We start from the raw sequence: 24,744 nt of genomic DNA on the forward strand, positions 1-24,744 counted from the left end.
GCTGTCAAAGAATTAGACAAATCAGTACCTCTTTGACTATGTCAATCGATTTTGCATATAGCTCTCATGTCGGTGCATCTGTTGACGTGGCTGTCAAGCAGATGTTTATAAGAACTACTAGATATCTCTAGTGTTTGCAGACAAATGTTGATTTTATTGGCTTGCACACCACCGACTGTGCAGAACTGTACAAATGAATATATTTTTTATGATATTAATGACCTCATCTTTGTGAGTTTAGTGGTGCTTCAGAGCAGATTTCCCCAACCACATGTTTTACATTACAAACCCTCTCATTACACTACTAAACATTTCACACAGAATTCATTATGTGCAGAAATAACGTTGACCTCATTTCAACTTCAAAATTGAAGTAAACAGTGTGTGCAAATATTTTCATGAATGAATATGCAGCAGGAGGATAAGCAGGTTAAATACAGTTTTTTTTGGGTTTTTTTTGAGATCCTCATTCAAAGTCAGGCGCAGCTGCACTTGCTTTTGGTAAGTTGGTCGCTACATTAAAAAAAAAAAATGTCTCACTCTCAGTAAACAGAATAGAATCCGAAAAATTCAAGAAAAACAAATGACGTTATTTGATAGATCTTGCAGATATTATAACAGAGCATACTGCGTGCTAGCCTAGCTTTCAAATTGAAATATTGTGACACGAGTTGTGATCAACCTAGCAATTACGAATTAGCACCTCTAAGTCAGAATTTTAATAAACCCTCTTCCTGAATTCAGATCTCCAACTCAGCAAGGCAGACGTAGGATTGATGCTATCTGCCAATCATGTCAACACTACAGTTACATCTTTTGTTGTACTTTCACACGGCTGGCAAGCGCTAGGAGCACGCAGCTCTGGCGAGCAGTGCCGCCAGCAGCGTCTACTGCCCTGTAAAAAAAAAAAAAAGAGCCGTCTGCTCAATGTGAAAAATAAAAGGAACTATTTTCAGTCAATATTAGTTGCCAATTAATTGTTGAGTACAGTCACAATGATAAAAGATTGACAATTTGCACAGATAAATAATAAACAGCATTTAAATTGCTCTTACCTGAATCAAGCAACATTTTTTATGCTGCATGCATACATCGGAAAATCATAATAGTATTTGTTTTATTTAAAATGTAAATTTCATGAACGTTGTATCTCCTCGAGGTGATACGACGCAGCAGATAAAGGTGCACACACGTGGACGTCTCGGTCAGTCCAGAGGAGGCAATGACAGAAAGTGGTCAATGGGCCAGCAAGATGGAGTTTATTCTATCTGTGGCCGGAGACATTGTTGGTGTGGGGAATGTGTGGCGTTTCCCTTATCTTTGTTACAAGAACGGAGGAGGTGAGGAAGAGGTCTCCGGCCTGATTGTATTAAAAAGTTCATTTTCAATAATATGTCCGCTTTAAATGTTGGTATGCCCGACACCAGGTGCCTTCCTCATCCCATATCTCATCTTCCTGTTTACTTGTGGCATCCCCCTCTTCTTCATGGAGACAGCGCTGGGACAGTACACTGGTGAAGGTGGCATCACTTCCTGGAGGAAGATCTGCCCTTTGTTTGAAGGTAACTACTCGTATATCCACTGGAAAGCATTGGACATATGGAGATACAGACTAATTGGTCCACAAATAACAGTTCAACTGCAGGAAACAGGCACGTTCACAAAACCTTTCCCTGGAGAATCCTCAAAATGAGGATAGTTTGATCAAGTTTTTCTAACCCTAACCCTAACCCTAGTTTGATCAAGTTTTTTGTTTTGACCCCCCCCCCCCGCCATGTTGGCACTTTGAGTTGGCAGCCGTTTAAAGAGCACTGCTGTTTTTTTGTTGTTTCTGTCATTTTTGGGACAAGTGGTGGAGTGTTTTTAGCATTTCACTACATTGCTGCTTGGTGGTTGCGCCTTTTTGGCAACATGCTTGCACCAAGGTTATTTTAGTAAACGAAAACTAACAAAATAAGTATTTTGTGGACATTGGATTACTGTAGTTTCAAATGATTTTGTTCTTTGATCAGTGCTATAGCGCCCCTTTGTGGCCAAAACGCGGCATTGAAGCATAAAACATGATGCACTAAGTTTTAAATGTAATATATTTTATTTAATAAAGTTATTGCTGTGTGTGTTCCTAGAGTTCAATACTTTAGAATGCTATTTATCTTAATTTTATTTTTCGTGTCGCTGACGGGTCTGTGCAAGATTTATTCGGCAGGGGTCGCTGTGGCCGCAATGATGAATAGCTCAGTGTTTACGGAAGTGAGAGTGACGTGTCACCAGCAGCGCACCGAGGCATTGTGGGTAAAAAAGCCAAGCTAACGGCGGCCGATGCCACTTACGTAGCCCTCTCGAACCTTATTTGACAAGTACAGTCGATGAATGAGGATACATTGAAAAGGACGCCATGTCATTTTAGCACGTTTAATGTCCGCGCCGTTTGATGAAAGCGGACTTATGTCGGCGTCGTCGCTGCTCTCCTGCGCACCGGCGCTCCAAGCGAACGAGACGGGGACTCCCGTGTGGATGGACCGCGGCGTTTCCGTGCTCTTTTCTTCTAAGGGAGGGAAATAAAAAAGAAAAAGTCGCGGCGGATTATCAACCAGGGAGGGAGTGGATGGGTGGCGGCGGTGACGCCGACGACGTCCGCGTTGCCGTGCTACGCGTCGCCTGACTGTTTCTGATTTTATTTATTTTTTCATCTTCCGGCCGTCATACATACTCCTTGGGCTCAAATATGTCGACCAGCAGCCCCGAGGCGGTGAAGAAACTGCTGGAGAACATGCAGACCGACCTGCGCTCGCTTTCTATGGAGTGCAAGAAGAAATTCCCTCCAGTTAAAGAGGTCAGTCTGCGAGCTAACTTAGCATAGCATACGCCTCTGTTTTTATTTGTTCGTCCCTCGTGTAATCTATCCACCATCACCACCAGCGGGCCTCCTACTGGACGGGTTCGTGAAAAAGTTCGGCTCTAGTCCTTCATGAATAAGCTGCTTGTTGACACAAGAGGCTCCTTGCCACGTCACACAGCGGACACATTAGGAACTTTGGGTCAGGGGCGGTCCTCTCAAACTTTTGGGCTAATTAACATACTTGTTATTTTCCATGCACACATAGTATTCCATGTCGGTTTTGACCAACGATATCTCTGTAATAATAGTCTGAAAGTATGAAATTATATATTATGGATCTTTCCAAAGTCGGTCTGGCAATAATTGGATGATTTATTCATTCACCGACATTCTTAAACCAGAAATCAAAAGATTTGTTTTTAAATGTTTCCATTCTGTAGTAATCAGCAGTTGAGACATGGGTTGGTCTCACTGAAAACACTTGTTTCTCTCCCCAAAAAAGTAGAGAAAACAAGCTTTTAATGCAAAAACATGACAAGTCACCGAAAGGAAAAAAATCATAATTTACAATCAATATACGCACAGTGAGATAGATGCTGTCATACCGCTTGGCTCTGGTCTAATCCCAATGTTTTTTTTGTTTTTTTAATTGCGTTTCTCATTTACTGCACGCTCCATGAACCGTGTCATCATTTCTTAGGCTAATGGCGACACACACTTTAAATGATGGAGAAATGAAGCTGGTGCTTCATTTGCTCAAGGCGCAATTAAGTAAGTGGTTTAAACAGACTAAACAGGGAGATATGCAGTACGTATACAGAATGAAATAAGATTGTAGGCAAAGCAGTGACAAAATGACCATAAGTATCATTACTTGCCGTTTTAGCAGCCAGTAGACGCTTAGTGCAAATTTGGAATAAATTTAAAAAAAAAACATAACAAAATTAAGTTCAGCCGTAAATTTGAGTGTGAATGATTTTGTATCTTGTGAATGGCTGGTGACCGATTCCGGGTATACCACGTGTCTCGCCCTAAAGTCATCCAAAAGAAGCTCCGGTTCACCCACGACCGTCATGAGGACAAGCGCTATAGAAAATGGATGAATGGAGGATTTTATGAACACTGTACCTGAAACAGGAATGTGTTTTCATTGGTTTTCAAGTGATAATTGGAAAACAAAACAAAAACAGATGGCTTGCCCTCATTACGGTCACGAGATGTATGGCGATGTATGTATAAAAACGGTATTGTTCCTGTTCTATTTTTTCCAAACACTAACTTTTATTATGACAAAATGTTGGCTTGTAAACATTTTCTAAGTCCTGTCTTTTTTTCTTTCTTTTTTTTTGTAGTTTCTGTTCTATTGTGCCTTTCCTTCACTGTGTCGTTGCTGTTGTTGTTGTGTGAGTCACTGCACAAACAATCCAGCCTTTATGAATTTGCAAAGCCCCTCCACGAACACAAATCCTTTTTATCATCCGTTGCTCTGCTTGCATCACTCCACAAGGCTGCTTGGAAAATCATTTATACTTTCCGGGTCTCCGTACAGCCTCTCTTTCATGGTCATTATATGAAGTACAGTAGTACAGTAATAAAAAATATTTTCACACATTTTCTTAAAATGTGAAATAGATATAGAGAAATCCTAGTGGTCAACTTAGGGAACAATTCAAGTGAATTTGAGTGGCCGTAATAAATAAAAAAGTTTGGCTTCCTTTTAGGGCTGGATATAGATTCAGTTTTCCAAAATTGATTCCATTCATATATATTTTCGATTCGATAAGTAAAAGATTTCATGCAGTACCAATTTTACTTTTATATGGAAGGCATTCTCAGAAGTATCAATGCTGCAAATAAAAAGTTATTGCTCTTACTTGGTGCATTAGTATGAAAAAAAAAAAGAATATTTACATTTAAAATTGGATCAAATGCAGTTACAGTAATCGTGTATGTTTTATTAAACATGACCTGATCAAAACCATAAATAATAATTGAAATCGATTACGACCACAGCAGCACTATGTAAATAAAGTAGCAAAAACACTGGGCTCCTCTTGGGTTACTTTGAATAACAGAAGGGCACATTTGCATTTGGTAGCCATATTTAAAATAATGGATTTATAGTTTTATGCATCGATATTGGGCTATGAAAAGGAATATTGATCGATATGTATATATTGCCACTGCTCAGTGGGTAAATATAACAAGGCTCGTCATAGTTCCAGGATTTTGCTGAATTTGGAGACTTAAGCTTCGCCCGTGTTGCTTGTCAAATAGACGAGCAGACAAGAATCACTTCTGCTTTTTAATTCTTCCCCAAATGCGCTCATATTGTTATAAATAAACAGGACTTTTCGCAAACCTGTTTAAACTTTTTTTCTTATGTGACATTAGCAGCAAAGTAAAAGTGGTTAAAAGGCCGCTGTCAAGGTCGTCGACATGGTTACTTTGTGGCAATGAGAGGAAAGCTTAAAACAACGCTTTTGCTGACGAAAGTAGTGTGTTGGGATCCAAAATTTGGATTTGCAATTTGGCAGGTAGCAAAGCAAGGCAACAGCTCATCAAGTATGCATCAAAACATGCTAAGTTGCTTCAATCTATTTGTCATTTCCAGGTGAGGTTTTGTGTAAAACTGGCATGTAAAACAACTCAACTTGAAAATAACAATGAAAAAAACATCAGCTGAAATAAAATGCTGTATGTAAATACAAATCTGATATAAAATAGCAGACAATTGAACATAATTTAACTCATTTGCACCCAAAAATGTATAAATACGTTCCATTTTAAATATTACCATGCTCCCAAAGACGTATTTATACATTTTTAATGTTTTTTTATAACACACAGAAGGCTTTTGATGCAGCCTCTGAATTAAAGAGAATGGTTGAAACAATAGTAGTTATTACAAAAACAGCCAGCAGGTGGCAGCAGAGTATAAAAGATCAACCAGGGCCATGTTGAAAAAAGCTCATATACCTTCAGTTTTTAACAGATTTGGGAATAATGATGTCATTTAGCTGTATTCTAATGCTAATTGCTGCAAAATGGAAACAGATTTTTTCCCCCTGATGAAACAAGAGACTCTAATCTTTCTTTTGGTAGGTTCCATGTTTTTATAGCAATAGAACACAACATTCTGTGGGCCTTACAAAATCTGTCAAAATCCAGTGAAACAGCCGGAGCGAAGGGGGTTGCTTCAGTGAAAATGCCTCACACTATTTTTAAGACCAAAACATTCTATTTTTATGTTTTAAACAAGGCTATCTAAATCTCAATTCTGTAAATCTGTGCATCTTTTGTAAGAAATGTGTTCTAGTCTCTGCAGAGGAGTAAACTGAGGAAATAACTCGGCAAGATGGCCGTTGCATCATAAAATGAGCGGTTTGTGGTCACTGCACAAAAAGAAATGACTCTTTGGACTGGTTGTTAATCTGCTCGCCTCACACTGAAACTGTCTGACCCTCGCTTGTCTGTGAGTGTCTTCACGGTATAGTGAGCGAAACGCTTTCCTGTCGCTAACACTTTTTGCCATCCAACACTTATGACACTTTTGATTAGATGAAATTTGCCCAAGGTTTGTTGTTTTCCGAGGCTCATGTCCAACTCCAAATGATACCACTGAGAAGGGTTCACTATCGCAGCCTCTGCCTTTCTCTGCTGTGCCTTTTTATTGCACTTCAAACCAATGGCTTTCTTTCTCTTTTCCCCTCAGGCCGCCGAGTCTGGCATTGTGAAGATTAAGACAATTGCAGCAAGGAATACCAACATACTGGCTGGTGAGTAAATGCGGTCAAATCAGCTCACTCTTGCTCGCAGGGCCCCTTTTTTTTTTTTTTTAATCTTTTTAAGCTTTTAACACATTCATTCACTTCTATTCAAAGCAGTTTGCTCATATGTCGGACATCTTGGAGCATTTTCTCCGATCTTTTCAAGACCCACACAGCATTGCGTTCTGTGACACTATAAGTCAAGTGTACACTCTTTTCTTTCACCCAAATTTTTTTTTTGTTCTTTAGTAATCATGAACATTGGTTGGTTTCACACAGAACGATAAGACAAGCTTTTTATGCAAAGAAACATGAAGCGGAATAGTGATTCAGGCACTAATATTTTTAGCTTTTTTGTAACGCCTCATGTAATAAAACAAGATGGCAAAAAAAAAATGTACTTGCACGTCTACAGCTAAGAAACATGACTTGATGCTGACTCACTGCATGGCTTGAGTTGAACGTTGGGCTTTTTTTTGCTCAAATGTGAATGCCCTACTCACGAGGGGGAGAAAAAATATGATTAACTCATTCACTGCCATTGACGGCTATAGACGTCAAAAATGCATTTGAACTATTTCTATTAGTTTAACATTTTTTCCCCACTTTTGTTAACTCTTTGACTGCCAGACGTTTTCAGAAAAGGGATGCCGTGGGTGCCAGCCGATTTAAGCATTTTGACTGATCTTTCAAGGTCCACAGAAAATTATGTGTTTGTACTATGGAAACACACATACTACCAAATGAAAGATTGGACTCTCATCTTTCATCAGAAAAAAAAATTGCTTCTACCTTATTCCGTTTTTCAGTAATCAACAATAGAAAATGGTTAGTTTCACCTCTGTTTTGAAACAAACGTCTTTTAACGTCTTTGGCACTCCTCCATAGAATTTTACTAAACGTTATTTAACGTTTTTGGCAGTCAAAGAGTTAACAAGAGTGTGAAAACCTAGATTTTTTTTATTGTACATTTACAACAGATATAAAATTTGTGATTAATCGTGAGTTAACTAAAGTCATGCGATTAATTACAATAAAAAAAATGAATTGCCTGACGCCCCTAATTTTTAATAATCTTTTCTTTTTTTAAATCGCGTCAGGCGATTAAATTTTTCAATTGTAATTAATCACAGGACTTCAATAATTAACACACGTTTAATCACAAATTTTATATCTGTTCTAAATTTACCCCCCCAAAAATTTTTTTAGGTTTTCATACTCTTATTAACAAAAGTGGAAAAAGTGTCAAATTAATGGAAATAGTTCAAATGAATTTTTGACGTCAATGGCAGTGAATGCGTTAACAAAACATGTCTCGCACCACAGGATCATCATTCAGGTTTGAAAACGCACAAATTTGGCTACTTGTTGATATATGCGTACTCTGTTGAGACCCGCTTCATCAAAGCGGATCTCGTAGAATGGAAGCAAATAGAGCAGAACACGTAAAGGGATGTTCTTTGTAGTGACATTTCAAGCACACTCTGACTTAAGATCTGAGGCGTTTTAAACGTCACAGCTAATTCTGGTCTCCCCAGTAGAACGTTTAATATCACAACAAGTTGCGGTCCCCTCGACGTCATAATGTATTTACTAATTCACCTACTGGTGTTTGTTTTTCTGAGGAACTTAACCCCAGCGATTCATTGAAAAATGGGATTTCTGAAACATCACAAGATGGCGCCAAAGCCATGGATGATAGGAAACTCGTACAATTGAGTCCAAAAAAAAAAACAACTCAGCAGTCTCTTGGCTTACTTAAGGATGCACCAAAATTCGGACCCTGAGGAAGGCCCAAAAGTGCATTTCCGGTTTTAGGCCAAAAGACTTTTGCAACATGGCCAAAACAGGATGACATGATGACATGATGACACAAGCACAACCCTTTCAAACGAGCTCTGTGGGTTGCTCAGCCAGAGTGCTCAGCCCCGCGGCCAATTGCGGTTGTGACGCATTCTTCACTGCACGAATGCACTTTAGGTGCATCTTTTTAAAATCAAATCATCTCTAAGTATGATGTTCTAAGTTAAGTTTGAAATGATACTAAACCATTTTAAGATCATAGTTTCTGATGTATTTATTGTTTAGAGTTCAGACTTATAAAATAAACATTTTAATTTTGGTGGGTGAATTTTGGGGTCACTTGTTTTGTTTTTTTACTATTCTTAGCATTGCTGTAATTACTATACTATTAAGTATGACATTAAAGTCATGTTTTCTTCTTCTGCAGCTCTCAAGGAGAATAGCTTGGAAGTCGTGCAACCTTTCCTGATGGGCTGCGGCACCAAAGAGCCCAAAATCACACAACTGTGTCTGGCAGCCATCCAGAGGCTGATGTCCCACGAGGTGGTCTCAGAGGTGCGGATAGTGGAAGGGGGCTTGTGGATAGGCGACGACTGTGTATAATACAAATACATACAGCACACCAAGGCTAATGCCCGGAGGGGTCATGAAGGCCATGAAGACTATCTGGCCCAAGGACATTCTGTCATGACTTATTTGTGTCATACGGAATGGCCCGAGGTCACACGCACACACATTCACAGCTCCAGTGTTGGTACAGGTGTTGCCAGTGCGCCCTTCCCGATTTCTGATTTTGTATGTGTGTATCATTTTTACACTTAAATATTTCATTTAATCAAATTAACTGGAGTTAACTGCTTTTGATTTCGTCCCTCCAAAACCTTAATTGTTTATTTTGAGACATTCAGAGGTGGACTTGCTGATGCGTCATTTTTTAAATGGCATTTTGTAATTACTTGGGTTGGTCTTTTTGAGCTATTAATAAATAAGTGTGATTAAATGTGCAAAATCAGGATGGGCACAAATACTTCTACATCTACAGATCCACTTGGCATTGTAGATCTTGTCAACAACACTGAACTAACTACAAGGTTAACAATCACGCTGGCGGCTTCTCAAAAAGCAACAGCTGGCGACTCTTGAGAGATTGCACAAACAGATGTGACACCCATGAAGGCACAAACCGTGTCACTAGTGTCAACATCACTTAAATTGGCATTGAAATGTCCTGTTACTGATGTTTTTTGACCCTGAAGCAAGCCGCATCGTCTGGTCCTTTTGTCCGCGTTATGATCCAAAAAGAAAAAAACTGCGAACATTTGGTGGTGTTTGTTGCAGGCGGCGGCGGGCAACATCATCAACATGCTATGGCAGCTGATGGAGAACGGTTTGGAGGAGCTGAAGCTTCTGCAGACGGTGCTGGTACTGCTGACCACCAACACAGTGGTCCACGACGAAGTACTTTCCAAGGTAGGGACGCACTCCTGTCCAATGAAGCCTCAAAGGTCAAAGTTGGCGCAGTAGAAAACAATAACGTTATCGGGACATTTATACACAAGCTACCGATAGCCACAACTCAAGCTTTCAAGCAACACACTTAGCCAGTTAACAGCCAGACGACTACATGCTAATCTGATGACACCCATGTCACTCACCAGTCGAGGCCCAGCCTTTTAAAGCCATATGTACTCAAAATCACAGATACTGCAGTTGAACCCGAGGGTACACATTATTGTGTTGAATAATACTACCGTAAAATAATTTTTCCTGACTACTTAATTCATCAGTGGGATAAAAATAATTTGTTCCAGTGTTAAACTGTCACCATTATAAAACTGTTAGTAGCTACAGACTGGGTGATTCATTTAAAAAGAAATGTAATATTTATATTTATTTACTAGTTTATTGTTATTTGCAATAAACACATTTAATTAAAAAATGCTGAATATACTGTATATGTAAAATTATTTATTTAACTTGTATTTATGTTACAATAAATATGTTAAACAGTTATTTAATTACTTTAATAAATGAAAATAAATACATACATTTTAATAAGCCAATTTTAGGAAACAAATAAAATTGTTTAATTTGGTAAAATAATTCATGCTTACTTAAAAATATTTAGTATAATTTATTTAACTACCGTTTAATATACTAAAACTAATAAAATTGTTTATTTTACCCTTTATTTTGCAATTTATATTTTCATATCTACAATAAAACCATTCAATGAGATATTTGCATGCTGCTTGTGTTGTGTGTTCGTCCAGGCCATTGTGCTGTGTTTCCGCCTCCACTTCACCAAGGACAACATCACGAACAACACGGCGGCCGCCACCGTCCGGCAGGTGGTCACCGTGGTTTTCGAGAGGATGGTGGCTGAGGACGAGCGTTTCAAAGGTCAGAACTCGAGGGCCAGGGAATAGGGATATTACGTTGTTGACTTTTTTTTTTTAAATTCTTTTTTCTTAAAGCCGCTGGTTGAATACTGTATTGTCCTGACTCATTTATTTATTCATTGTATTTCCGTCCCAGGTATTGTGGAGCAGCCGCCTCCTGTCCATGGCAATACCAACAGGCGTTCTGTCACCACCCTGAGGCCCAGTGCTAAAGATGCATACATGCTTTTCCAGGTATGTCCACATGAGGGCGGCAGCTTCCTTCACAGCTGTATGCACTATTGACATCTCTCTTGATTGCTCCTCATTTAATCTAGCTCTGTTCATATTTGTACTGTACCCCATGTAAATTGTTTTAATTGCTACAAACAAGAGGAAAAAGAGACCAAGACCAATGTTTTTTTGTTTTTTTTCACTAGGAGCACAGTGGCCATTAATTTGAAAATTTTGGGACACAAGTAGAACATTTTAGGGAGCCAAAAAAAATCACAAATTGACTTGGACAGTAAATATTCGCATTTTCACTTATTTTCATTATATTGTTGATATTTGAGTGGAAGTGTAGAGCAGAAGTTTGTCTGGAAAAAAAATCAAGAATAAAAAACACATTGGTAAATTCATTTGTCACGCATGTGCAAGTAGATGAGAATACTAGGTGGCTCACTCCCGCTGCCAAACCTTGCTGGCCCCGCAGAACTCGCTCAACGCACCGCTCATTATTTGCTTATCGTTGCTCCCCTCCTGCAGGACCTGTGCCAGCTGGTGAATGCAGACGCCCCCTACTGGTTGGTGGGGATGACGGAGATGACGCGGACGTTTGGCCTGGAGCTACTGGAGTCTGTCCTCAATGATTTCCCCAGCGTTTTCCTACAGGTGCCTCCAATGCATTTCAAGTGTTTTATTGATTGCACCCCAGTAGTATCACATGTTCCAATTTTGTGTCTTAAGAACACGATTTGAGACGTCAACTGGGACATACTTTACTCAATTAAATAAATTAATAATCTTATCGGTCAATTCCTCCCTTTTTTGCCAAACAGCATCAGGAGTTCAGCTTCTTGTTGAAGGAGCGCGTGTGTCCGCTCGTCATCAAGCTCTTCTCCCCCAACATCAAGTTCCGACAGGGGAGCAGCAGCTCTGCCTCGCCGGCCCCCGTGGAGAAGCCTTACTTCCCCATCTGCATGCGGCTGCTGCGCGTGGTCTCGGTGCTCATCAAGCACTTCTACAGTCTGCTGGTACGAGCGCGCCAGACCTGCTCTCTAAGGCTGCCATTCTAAATCTGAGGTTTTCTTCAAGAGTGAAGCCATTCATTTCAATGGGGGAATTCGACCCCTGGTCGCCCGCCATTCATTTCAATGGGGGAATTCGACCCCTGGTCGCCCGCCATTCAAGCTGATGTTCTTACTGGTGGAATGATTGTCATTGGATTAGTTCTCATCAGGGATTTTCACAAAGATCATCTAATATTGTTTGTTCATTTGATATGTTTTTCTTTCCTCTTTTGTTTTTCTCCAGGTAACAGAGTGTGAGATCTTCCTGTCACTGCTGGTAAAGTTTCTGGATGGGGAAAAGCCTCAGTGGCTCAGAGCCGTGGCTGTGGAGTCGGTACATAGGCTGTGTGTGCAGCCACATTTATTACGGTAAGCAGAGGGTTTATCTTTAAATTTCAATTCATTATTCATTGTCATTCATGTTTGCTTCAATAATTGTTATTCTTAAAAATAAAAATAAAAGCCCAAGATTGCTGAAGAAATAGTTAGCCATTGAGTTAGTAGGCTAACAGCAATTAGGGGTTTTACAGACTTGTCGACTGGTCCACTTGTCAACATTCCAGTGAAGTTTGGCGCATGACTGGTTGCTAATGAATATACATTTGTTCAATCTCTTTTGAGTAAAAATAAATAAATAAATGTTTTGTACTGAAAAACATCGATGTCACCGGTGATTAGTCGACTCAACTTTCGTCACAATTTAGTGTTGATTTAAAATCTGAAGCCGTGCAACCCCTAATGGTTAAAGTAGATAAAGGATGAGTCATTTATAGTTAGTTTTTTTTAAGCCCCTCCCCAGAAGCCATTTTTAATTCCTTTTTTCTTTTTTTTCTTTTTTTTTTACCTTGTTCTAGTTCATTCTGCCAATCGTATGACATGAAGCAGCACTCCACCAAGGTGTTCAGAGACATCGTCAATGCCCTGGGCTCCTTTATCCAGTCCCTCTTCATCGTTCCTAATGTGGGCAATGCTTCAGCTGTCAGCGCACCAGCTGGTACCGTTTTGAGTTCTTTTGAGACCTCGCCATTTACTAATGACTGATGCTGTACCCTCATCGATATCAGGATGCAAAAAAAAAATATTAATTACTCTACATTACGTTATGGCCACAAAATATTCAATTTCTGATTTTAATTTAATTTTTTAAAAAGTTTTCTTCTTTACTTGTAAAAAAGGTTAATGACAACAAAATAGATTCTACGTTGTTTGTCACCAACTTTGTTTTCAATGACTAAACGTCTTCAATTTGTTTAGGAGGATCGGGACCAGGTCCCCAGGGCACGGCTCAAGGCGGTCCAGGCCCAGGAGGCGTCGGCGGGACCCTGACGACCCAGGCTGCTTTTGAATACCGCGGCATGTGGATCCCCCTGATGACTGTCAGCGCCCAGGGCAGCGCCAAAGCCACCTAGTAAGGCCCCACTGCCAATTTGTTGTCGGTGAACCCATCTAGCATTTGCTACACACATATAGTCCCCTCCAAAAGTATTGGACCGGCAAGGTCATTTCACTTGCTGTTATACAAACATGAAGACCAGAGAGCTGTCTATGGGAGAAAAGCATTTTGAAGATGTCCTGAAAAACTGTACTTTTACACATTTCTGCTAGCCTGGAAATGTTGGACAAAGTGGAGCCGCCGTCCATCCCCGAGGGTTACGCCATGTCGGTCGCCTTCAGCGCCCTGCTTGACCTGGTCCGAGGCATCACCACCATGATCGAAAGGGAGCTCTCCGTAGAGGAGGAGGCGGCCGCGGAGTTCAGGGAGGCTCAGCCTGACCGCGACTGGCAGCCGCCATCTGGTGAGACGCCATTTGACGCTTAGGAAGTTTAACGTCTGTTGCTATGGGTAACGTTTTGATGTCAGATTGTGGAATAATGGCTATTCGTTCATGATGGTATTCTATTCTGTATTCTGTGTCTCAGGAACTCATCTGGTTTGGGAGGAGATGGTCAATGCCTGCTGGTGTGGTCTGCTCGCCGCCTTGTCCCTGTTACTTGATGCCAGGTCAATAAACTAGTGGTACCTTAAAATTCAACCACAGTACGTTGTGTGGATTTTGGTCAACAAGAAACAATGAAGATCAAGCAGTAATAAAAATCTGCCAAACTCTGAATTTGGAAAGTGAACAATTTTACCATTTTCGATTGTCAGCCTTGATCATATTCTAAGCAAAATGGGAGGAAAAATGATTCTTACAACACCCTACATGATAGGATAATCACTTAAAAAAAATTTTGAAAGACATCTGATACCTTTTTTTTTTTTTGATCAGCTGTGGAGGGAAACTGCTCAAATTTGATCACCGTTAGCACCAGAAGCTTCCAACTTCAATCTGCCACCTTCTCATAAAAAACACTGCTGTTCTAAGATCAGCTTTTACAGCACTCATACTCCAGACAGACAGGCTTTGTACTCGCAAAAATGGACACACTTGTATCAAGGAGCCCCGTCAGACACTTTACTAGAGTCTGAGGTGAATATACTTTGCAGACAGTCCGGGAAGTTTCTTTGCCAGGATAGTTTTTTTTTTCCCCCCTTTGCACTTGTATAACATCCAAATACCTGAACTCTGTTGAACTGTCTTAAAGCAGGTGTAGCAAATGCAATCCAGACTGATATCCAACTGATATCATCATGTTGTCCATTGAATCTAATGTGATTCCAACCTCGGAAACTTGTGCGATAACTTTATATTGCTGAAAATGTCCTATGCGTGGGTGGGCCAGTATGAAAAGTGTTGGGGGTTGTGACACCCACGTCTTCCATGAGTGCAATGTCCATTCAAAGTACTTCGGCTACTAGGAATAATTATGATATATGGATTTTTATATCGAGCTTTCCCCCTAAAGCCACATCAAACGAGCGCGTGTGTGTGTGTGTTTGCAGCACTGACGAGACGGCCACAGAGAACATCCTGAAGGCCGAGCTGACCATGGCCTCGCTTTGCGGCCGCTTGAGCCTGGTGACCCCGCGTGACGCCTTCATCACGGCCATCTGCAAGGCTTCTCTACCGCCACACTACGCCCTGACCGTTCTCAGCAGCAACGCCGCCAACTTGTCCAGCAAAGGTAGCGGTTTACAAAATGCTAGTTTTTAAGTTGGGAACTTTCCATGGAAATTATTGTTATAAAAACAGGGATGCGATTTTTCCGCTAATTCGCGGAATTCCGTTTTTTTACCCCCCCCCCCCCCCCCAAAAAAAATCGATTTTTTTTTTTTTTTTTTTTTTTTTTTTAGTAGTTCATTGTGTATGCACATGACTCCGGCAGATAACATCTTCTGCTATAACAAAGACATTTGTGGTATGCTCTAATATGAGTTACTTTTCATTTGGTCATGATATAATTATTTGTTCATGCTTCCTCCCCCCCCCCCCCCCCCCCACTGGGCACTGCCCTGGACCTAGCTGGGTGCCAGCGGCCCCCAGACCCCCGGCTAAATTTTCAGATAATTTCACTTTGGTCAAATCACATCCCTTTAAAAAGCAGGAATTTACTAAATTGAATGTTGTCTCTGAATAGGATTATATAGGGTGGCTAAATTCTGATACCTTTTTTGTTAAGTTACCCTCAATTCCAACAATTCCCATGGTAATTCACTGGGCATTTTCCACCCCTTTTCAACCTCCTTGTGCCTGCAGTCATGTGTATTGATGTTAAATTAATGAGTTTTTCTTATCCACGTGGTTTGAAGTGTGTGCTGTTCATCCGAGTTTATCGTGTAAACTCTTGGCATTTTGCCTCTCCCCAGTGCCCCGTCTCTTATTGCAGTAATCCATAACGTAACGCTGTGACTTCTAATTAAGAACCTGCCTGGGGAGTGTTAAAACGTGCACACGCAGCTTCCTTCAAAAAGGCCCCCTTAGACATTTACTATTTGCATCTTAGCTGGTATAGATAAAGCCGGCTAATTGGTCTGTGCATGTTGAGTTGATTAAAAGAAGCTTCTCCTGCAGGCTCTGAGTGTTTGTGACAAACCACGGGCACAACCCAACTTGTGTTGTTTGTTTTTATTTATCCCCCCCCCAACAGCCTACTCAATTCAGGGCCAGAATGTGCAGATCATCAGCCCCTCTAGCGAGTCTCATCAGCAGGTGGTGGCTGTCGGGCAACCACTCAGTGCCCAGCCCCAAGGAACTGTTGTGGTAGGAAAATACAGTATCATGATTCTTGGTGGACAGACGTAATCAAGGGTTTAGATTTGATTGATATTAGGGCTGCACCGACACCAATAATTGTTTATACTGTCTGTACGTCCCGGACTCAAATACACCGATATGACACTCATAACTCATTACCATTCTTCGTCTCTTCTTTCTTCTTCATCGCTTAGCTACGTAATGTAATTTTACATTGTGCCCTCTAGTGGGCAGACTGAGACACCACCGTGTGCCAAGAAATGCCTTGTTACAGGCTACATGTAAGTGAAATTTGCGGCAAGACAGAAAAGTTGATTGTTAAAATGTCACTAAGGAAGCGTTGGTACTATTTAAAAAAAAATATATAAAAATAAAAATTAATAATATTTGAATAAAACTTGTACCACGTTCAAGAAAAGTATTTGAGTAAAATGAAACACGTATTGGCGTGTATTCGTATACCTATATGTAAGTATTTAAACTTATGCTCAATCTGAATCAATGGTGTTGGTGCATCCCTTAATGTTAAATCCGCCTTCTCCTCCCTTGAATGGGTCTTTGTTCCTACGTAATGGACTACGTGCACATTGCGCTGAATTCTTACTGTGTGTCTCTGTCAAGCTGACGGCCAAGAACATTCAGTGCATGCGGACCCTGTTGAACCTGGCCCACTGCCACGGCGCCGTGCTTGGCACCTCCTGGCAGCTGGTTCTGGCCACACTGCAGGTACAACCACCCACTGGTTCTGCACCGTGCTTTGCCTGTTTTAAGCTAATTTTAGGGTTTTTCGCATGCAGATCTTTTGTGAAAGCACTCTTAACGTAATGTCATTTAAGGAAGATGCAGATCTTTTTTTGGTTTGTTTACTTCATGTATGCTTGAGACTTATGTTTTATATATATATATATATATATATATATATATATATATATATTAGGGGTATGAAATGCCTAGTACCTGGCGATTCGATTCGATACCGATTAATCCCAGTACGAATCTATAAATTGATTATTGCAATTTATTTATTTTTTACTCAAATTTAAAAAAAATACTAATCAGTAAACTTGTACATGTCCACTGTAAGATTTGTATGAAAATATATTTATTTATCTGAAAACTCAGGCTTATAACTGATCCACTGCATTTAACAAACAGGTTGCAATCTGTTTCATGTTTGAACAGCAGTGAAATAAAATATTAAGGCTTAATGTTTCATTAATGTAACATTCTTCCATGCTTAATGTGTGAATCCTAACCCTAAGTAAGACGTTTTGTTGAATATTTCCATTAAGAAAATTATGTTTACAAATCGATTTGGCCGCATATTGAATCGATTCGAGAATTGCACGCTGTAATATCGCACCCCTAATATATATGTTACATAAAGTGGACACTTTTCATGGGACTGTAATCAATACAAAGTGAAAGGCTATGGAATTCCTTCTTTGTTAAATCACTAAGCTGACTGAATATGAGAAAACTTAAATTTTTCATGTATTAATCGATGTTTCTTATTGATCCCAGCACTTAGTGTGGATCCTCGGGCTGAAGCCAAGCGTGGGTGGCGCCCTCAAACCTGGCCGAGCCGTGGAGGGACCCAGTACGGTACGCTTGCTTGCATCCTGCTGCGTACGACTGTGATGGTGCATTCACTGACAGTATATTTGTCTCCATCCTGATCAGGTGCTGACCACGGCTGTGATGACCGACCTTCCCGTCATTTCCAACATTCTTTCCAGGCTTTTTGAGAGCTCCCAGTGAGGACCTATCAAAATTATTGAAGCATTGTGCTTTCACAGTTAGCAAAATGTCTTATATATTTGCATTATGTGATCCAGATACCTGGATGATGTTTCCCTTCATCACCTGATCAACGCTTTATGTTCTCTTTCGTTGGAAGCTATGGAAATGGCCTACGGGACCAACAAGGTATTTGTGTGTTGTATGTATTTCTTTAAGAGGCGTGGCCTAGTGCAATGGTACCCAACCATTTCTCTGCCACGGACCCGTTCAAGGCCCGCCCGATATTGCGTGGACCAACTGGCAAATGAACATTGCCCGGTTGATAATGCCCATCATAGGACATATATGCTCCGCATTTATAACATCAACAAACTTTGGGTGAATTTTTATTATTTTATTATTATTTTTATACTGTGTCTGTGCAGTACTGGTCCGTGCACCCGTATCTGTGGACCACTGGCTTAGTGAATGAGATCAGGAACTGAAGTTGGAGTCACTATCTGCTAAATTGTTCATTTTATATTGGTGTGTTTTACTGTTTGTCCAGTTCAATACACATCCGAAAGCTGTGGCTCTCCTTGCCCACACGATAGGGCATTAAAGTTACAATAATTTTATTTTATTTTTTTATTTATTTTTTTACTTCACTCGAGAGTCAGCATATCTGAAGTTCACGTGGAACTCAAAATTTTGCTCACGAAAAAATCAACAAAATAACCAACGACTCATAAACTTGCAAGTTGGGGTGCTTGTGACTCAAGGTAACTTACCGTGTATATTTGGTAAATATTTACTTTTTCAACATGAGAAGTGTTAAATATTTATAATGGTTCTATAGGTTGTAATGCTGTCTTGTCATCAATTGATTTACGTCATCTAAATGGGTCCATGTTATTGAAAAGGTCAGAGTTCAAAGTATTGTCTCGCACACAGGAGCCGTCCCTGTTCGCCGTGGCAAAGCTGCTGGAGACGGGTCTGGTGAACATGGATCGGATCGAGATTCTGTGGAGGCCTCTGACTGGACACTTACTAGAGGTAACATAAGACCTAATAGTTGACCACCTTGGTATTTTTGTTTTATGTAAATTCTAAAATGATTTAAGAGTGATGTTTTGACCATTCATATCAGGGAGAGGAGTCTCCCCTAGTGAGCAAAGTCTTTGAAGTTCTTTTTTCACATTTTCTTTCTTATCTCCCCCCCTCTCTTTTGCATTCCTGTCTGTTTTGCAGAAGGTAAGCGACGATACCCTCATCCAAACTTCCTCGGCCTTTTCATTCTTTGTCCATTTTGTTGCTCTCTCCCCCGGTCCTTATCTTCCACATGTCAACATGTTGGGAGTTAAGAGGCCGCCGTATAATGTGTCCACTGTGCTTACAGTCTTCGTTTTTTTGCAATTTGATTTGATGCCAAAGCAGGATCTGGCAGTGTTTGTTTTCTGTGTGTGGGCTGGGCTGTACTTTCACACGATATCTAAATGATCAATTTGACAGTATTGATGAAGACATTGTGTAAAAGCATAATTTACTCTTGTCATTTTTTATGCATTTTAACCACAAGAAGAGAAACACAACACATTGAACAAATAGTCCAGTTGCATTGGTTCAGCCTTAATCAAGTTAAGTACCATGACCTGGATTATTTAAAAAAAAAATAAATAAAAATTAATAAGCACATTTGGATTTTTATTGATATTGTGACAGTAAGAATGACTTGGGCAATTATGTTATTCGGCTAATGATATTCATCTATATGTGAATGGAAACTCCATTCACATATAGATGCTGTCAACATGTATTATCAATTTTATCACAATTTATTAAGTTTTTTTTTTTTTTTTTGTGACTAAAAATGTAAAACCAGGCCATGTCCACACATACACAGATTCTGTATCTTCTCCAGTGCTGTTTGCGGCCTAAAATGTATAGAAAATTCCCAACTGTATTCATGTTTTTAAATATATTAGTCTGTGAGGACATGGCACTATTCTCATGGGCCTGGAATCTCTCATGTGTGTCTATACAAACATGATTGATTACACTTGTATGTTGCAAACTTCTCTATTTTTTTTATCATCCGTTTGCTTTACACACACCGCACACGCCTACGCTGAAATCTGCTGGGAAACCGCTTTTTTTTTAACCTCCCCTGCAATCAGAGCTGATGCAGCGGCGAAGAAAAAACGTACACAAATCCGCCCACACGTCCACAAACACGCGAGCACTTTATGCTTTGGTGCCGTCTGTGCATCCGTGTTTGCATTTGTGCGTATGTGTGATGTGTCCCGCAGGTCTGCCAGCACCCAAACTCCAGGATGAGAGAGTGGGGGGCCGAGGCGTTGACAGCCCTCATTAAAGCTGGCCTGGACTACAAACATGAGCCGCCACTCAGCCAGAATCAGGTATCTTAAACGCGTCAAGTCAAGCTTGGTTATTATGTTGGCCCCCCGCAAAGTGATGGAGTGATTTACAGCCCTCATCAAAGAGAGAACCAATCACAATTCAGGGAATAGTTGACTCTCTGCCTTTTATGGGGTCCAATATCTAGTGAATGACAGTTTAGAAAACCAAAATGAAGAAAGTGAAACTAAACTATGCTGAAGTTCACGACTGGCTGTGTTTCTCTCCAAGCGACTGCAGCTTCTGCTGCTAAACCCCCTGAAGGAGTTGTCCAACGTGCTACACGCAGACATCCGACAGAAGCAGCTGGAAAGCGTCCTGCAAATCCTCCAGAGCCAGGGGGACAGTCTGGGCCCCGGCTGGCCCCTCGTCTTGGGTGTCATTGGAGCTATCCGCAATGATCAAGGGTAAGACGTACAGGAGGCGTGATTACGATTGTCTGAATCTTTTTCGGTTCATATTGGTGTGAGCTATGCTTTGAACGTGGTATTCACTCGGTCCTCAGTGAGTCGTTGATCAGAACAGCCTTCCAGTGCCTGCAGTTGGTGGTGACAGACTTCCTACCCACCATGCCTTGCACGTGCCTCCAGATTGTAGTGGATGTAGCCGGAAGTTTCGGCCTACAGAACCAGGAGCTCAACATTAGTCTCACTTCAATCGGACTACTGGTGAGGCTTCACTCCAGATGTCTTTCTGCAATACCCTTACATGTATTATTGTTTAAATATCAAAAGGTGCGTTCAGTGACCTAGGTCACTTTTAATATTGTCATTTAAAAAGAAAAAAAAATATATAATAATATAATATGAAACATCGTTTTTGGATAGCACATATAAAATTGTAGTTGTGTTTTCAAATTAGTAATACAATAACATTTAAAATTAATAGTAGGCTTCTATTACAGTCACATGACCGCCCAGAAAACAGAATGAGACCAGATGGCCAATCACTCACACTGACCACATAGTTCTTCATATCTGGAAGACATTTTGGAGCATTATGCTTCTTAACCTTGTGGGAACAGTTACCAGTTTGCAGTTCCCTAGCACACAAAGCAAGGTCCTTAACTCATTGCTCCCAATGTATAAAAAAGTTATATTTTAAATATCGCCATGGTCCCAAAAACGTAAGTATACGTTTTTCATGTTTTTTGTTTTTTTTATGCTAGCGCATACAGAAGGGTTTGATGCAGCCTCTGACCTGAAGAGGTCGCTTAAAGCAATGGCAGTTATTACAAAAAAACGGCCAGCGGGTGGACGCAGAGTATAACCAGGGCCATGTTGCAAAAAAGCTCTTTTCCCCAGTGTTTTAAACAGATTTGTGTATAATGATGAGACTTGGCTATATTCTAATGCTAATTACTGCAAAACGGAAACAGATAGAAATGTACTCTTTTTTTTCCGATGAAAGAAGAGACTCTAATCTTTCTTTTGGTAGGTTCCATGTTTTTATAGCAATAGAGCACAATATTTTGTGGGCCTTGCAAAATCAGTCAAAATCCAGTAAAACAGCCGGGAGCGAAGGGGGTTGCTTTAGTGAAAATGGATGGGAGTGATGAGTTAATGACATGCTGGGATGGGTTTGCTGTGGAAAAGCCCATCATCAGATTCCACTCCACAAGAATTTAAATATATTAATGCCTCATATAATGCATTTGTATCGCAAATTACTGCTCCCAATCTCTTAACTTCCACTTCCTTTTCCCTGCGCATCAGTGGAACATTTCAGATTACTTCTTCCAAAGGGGTGATGCCATCACAAAGGAGTTGGAGAGGGAAGAGGAGGCCCAGCAAAAGCAGGCCCAGGAAAAAGGAGAGACCCTGAACAGGCCTTTCCATCCCGCCCCTCCCTTCGACTGCCTGTGGTTGTGCCTATATGCCAAGTTAGGCGAACTGTGCGTGGATCCAAGGCCCGCTGTGCGTAAAAGCGCCGGGCAGACGTTGTTTTCCACCATCGCTGCCCATGGGACTTTGCTGCATCAGCCAACGTGGCATATTGTAGTCTGGAAGGTAGCGTCCAACTGTTACGTCATTTTAATGACACGGAAACACGCTTTATGAATCTTATTTGACAAAATTGTTGCTCCAATGTCCCGAAAGAGCTTCAATATACAGTTTTTGCTCAACTTTGTGCCACTAGGTGTTGTTTCACTTGCTGAACTGCGTCAGGACGTCATCCACCACGGCTGACAAGGAGAAGATCGAGTCCGGCGGTGGGAACATCCTCATTCACCACTCGCGTGACACGGCCGAGAAACAGTGGGCCGAGACTTGGGTGCTGACTTTGGCTGGGGTTGCCCGCATTTTCAACACCCGGCGCTACCTCCTCCAAAAGTTAGGTCAGTCAGGTGCAAAATGTGAAACATAAACCAGGGTTCACCAATTCCGGTCCTCAAGGTCCGGAGTCCTGCAGGTTTTAGATGTTTCCGCCCACTAGCACACCTGATTCATATAATTAGCTCATCCCTGCCTTTCGTTTCAAAATAAGAGAAGAAAAAGGCTAGAATTAAAAAAAAATAATAATCAAAAAAATAAAATCTATGCGACCTTGTGACTGCAGGTGACTTCTTCGAGGCCTGGGAGGTTCTCCTAACCCACATCCAGTCAGCTGCGCTCAGCAAAAACAATGAAGTGTCCCTGGCCGCCCTCAAGAGCTTTCAAGAGATCCTGCAGATCGTTACGCCTGTGAAAGACTCGGACAAAGCAGCTGATGCGTTCGCCGCCATGGGGGTCCCGCCAGTCCTCATCGATCCCCTCTCAGCGGCCGGTCCCGGCAGACCGCTGGTGCGTTCCGATTCGCTCGTGGAGCGGCTGACGTGCTACAACGGCGCCGAGCTGCAGGCCCCTCCGCCGGGGGAGGAGTCGGCCTTGGAGGACTTAGCGTTGTGGTGGTCGGCGTGGAATACGTGGTACCGGACGGGGACGGATAGCACCAGGCCGCCTAGTGGCCAGGCAGAGAAGCTCGCCTTCATCCCCAGCCAGCCTTTCCTCACAGCACTCATCCAAATTTTCCCAGCGCTGTACCAGCACATCAAGGCCAACTTCAGCATGGATGACCTGAAGAAGCTGGGGGTCATCCTCCACGGCGCCGTGTCGGTGCCCATCAGCAGCGACGCCTCCCCCTTCATCCTGCCCTCCTACACCGAGGCCGTGCTCACCAGCCTGCAGGAAGCTGTGCTCACTGCTCTGGATGTTTTGCAGAAGGTAAAATGAAAAGCATTAAATGCATTGACGAGATGTCACACGTTGCGTTGCATGGATGCAGCCTGCCTTACACAGATATTGTGAGAGATTTGGCAATGTGAGTCAGAGTTGAGTCAAATCCATCCACATCATCTGCCAGGAAAGACAAAGGCTCAATTAAACTTGTTTTAACTGCTAAAGAAGAACCATATGTATTTTACCCAGCACGCAAAACGACTTCCAACCAGTGTCAGGTTGTTGATCTACTGTCTTAGCTGGCTGATTTTCTTTGGGAGAGATGTGTTTTTGTCTTGTGCCATGTCGACAACAACTGGATCAGAACTTGCTGCATCTCATGGTCCATAAAGGCCAGATGTGTCGGCGCTGTCTTCTTTTCCTCAGGAGGCAGTCTTGGTTTTCACTCCCAAACATCTGCTTTAGAAAGAAGGAGGGAGTAGTTGTTCTATATACATACATACATATATACATACACTAAAGATCCGGAAGTGTTGGAGTTTAGTGTTTGCATATTGCTAAAAGTTTCTAAATTATCGCTTAAGAAAATAGCCAAGCTCCCTAGCACGCTCAATTTTCCATGTTGTTATTATTATAGGGTTGCAAAGGGTGGATAATTTACAGAACGTTTCTAGGAATTTAGGAATATTTTAAATTGGAAAAAATGTTCCATAGAAATTAACTAAGAATTGAGGGCAATTTAAGTGAAACTAGATGGTATACCATATTTGAGCATTAATTTTCAAAATAATTATCATGTGCAGAAGATTCCTATGCAAAATCAATCGCTTTAGTTTTTTTCTCACTTCACTCAAACTCATAAGACACCACTTTATGTGTATGAAATCTAGTTTTATTATTATCAATCATAATTATGCTAACAGGACATTTTCTACTGTATTTTACGTTTCCTAGCCAACCACCCGTTTAGTAAATTCCAGGTTTAATCCCATTTATTCCCCAATTTTCCCATTTAAAGTTTTCAACTTTGAAAATTCACGGAAATGTGCAACCCTCTTACCACAGTGTTGCATCAGTAAAGCTGATGTTTATGGTGAAGTTTAAAGCAAAAGTGTGTTGGAGAGAGAGAGTTTATAGCGTGGATTTATTTTATGTAGGATGAACACAGCCGAGTAGTGCCCATAAAAAAAAAGAAGATAAAAACATTAACAAAGATGTACAAGGT

At 41.0% G+C, this 24,744-nt stretch overlaps 1 protein-coding gene across 4 annotated transcripts in view; it reads left to right on the plus strand.

Annotated features, from left to right (window-relative positions):
• mon2 (MON2 homolog, regulator of endosome-to-Golgi trafficking) overlaps positions 1–24,744 on the plus strand; it is a 55,192-nt gene that overhangs the window by 19,687 nt on the left and 10,761 nt on the right. For 2 of the 4 annotated variants that reach the window (XM_077569228.1, XM_077569229.1), the window contains exons 1-26: positions 2,261–2,833; positions 6,555–6,618; positions 8,840–8,967; positions 9,751–9,882; positions 10,686–10,815; positions 10,951–11,048; positions 11,562–11,687; positions 11,855–12,049; positions 12,330–12,454; positions 12,940–13,079; positions 13,340–13,493; positions 13,691–13,881; positions 14,006–14,087; positions 14,970–15,151; positions 16,115–16,227; positions 16,843–16,947; positions 17,746–17,826; positions 17,905–17,978; positions 18,060–18,150; positions 18,898–18,999; positions 20,253–20,363; positions 20,593–20,768; positions 20,867–21,029; positions 22,077–22,370; positions 22,501–22,699; positions 22,921–23,564. In XM_077569228.1, coding sequence (XP_077425354.1) covers positions 2,726–2,833; positions 6,555–6,618; positions 8,840–8,967; positions 9,751–9,882; positions 10,686–10,815; positions 10,951–11,048; positions 11,562–11,687; positions 11,855–12,049; positions 12,330–12,454; positions 12,940–13,079; positions 13,340–13,493; positions 13,691–13,881; positions 14,006–14,087; positions 14,970–15,151; positions 16,115–16,227; positions 16,843–16,947; positions 17,746–17,826; positions 17,905–17,978; positions 18,060–18,150; positions 18,898–18,999; positions 20,253–20,363; positions 20,593–20,768; positions 20,867–21,029; positions 22,077–22,370; positions 22,501–22,699; positions 22,921–23,564 — 4,008 coding nt within the window. In that variant the 5' untranslated portion in view covers positions 2,261–2,725. Of the gene's footprint in view, positions 1–85; positions 1,341–1,427; positions 1,563–2,260; positions 2,834–6,554; positions 6,619–8,839; positions 8,968–9,750; positions 9,883–10,685; positions 10,816–10,950; positions 11,049–11,561; positions 11,688–11,854; positions 12,050–12,329; positions 12,455–12,939; positions 13,080–13,339; positions 13,494–13,690; positions 13,882–14,005; positions 14,088–14,969; positions 15,152–16,114; positions 16,228–16,842; positions 16,948–17,745; positions 17,827–17,904; positions 17,979–18,059; positions 18,151–18,897; positions 19,000–20,252; positions 20,364–20,592; positions 20,769–20,866; positions 21,030–22,076; positions 22,371–22,500; positions 22,700–22,920; positions 23,565–24,744 lie in introns of those variants that run through there. The other 2 variants (XM_077569230.1, XM_077569231.1) reach the window with 2 other exon arrangements.

Source organism: Vanacampus margaritifer, chromosome 6, assembly GCF_051991255.1.
Source record: "Vanacampus margaritifer isolate UIUO_Vmar chromosome 6, RoL_Vmar_1.0, whole genome shotgun sequence".
Lineage (NCBI taxonomy): Eukaryota > Metazoa > Chordata > Actinopteri > Syngnathiformes > Syngnathidae > Vanacampus > Vanacampus margaritifer.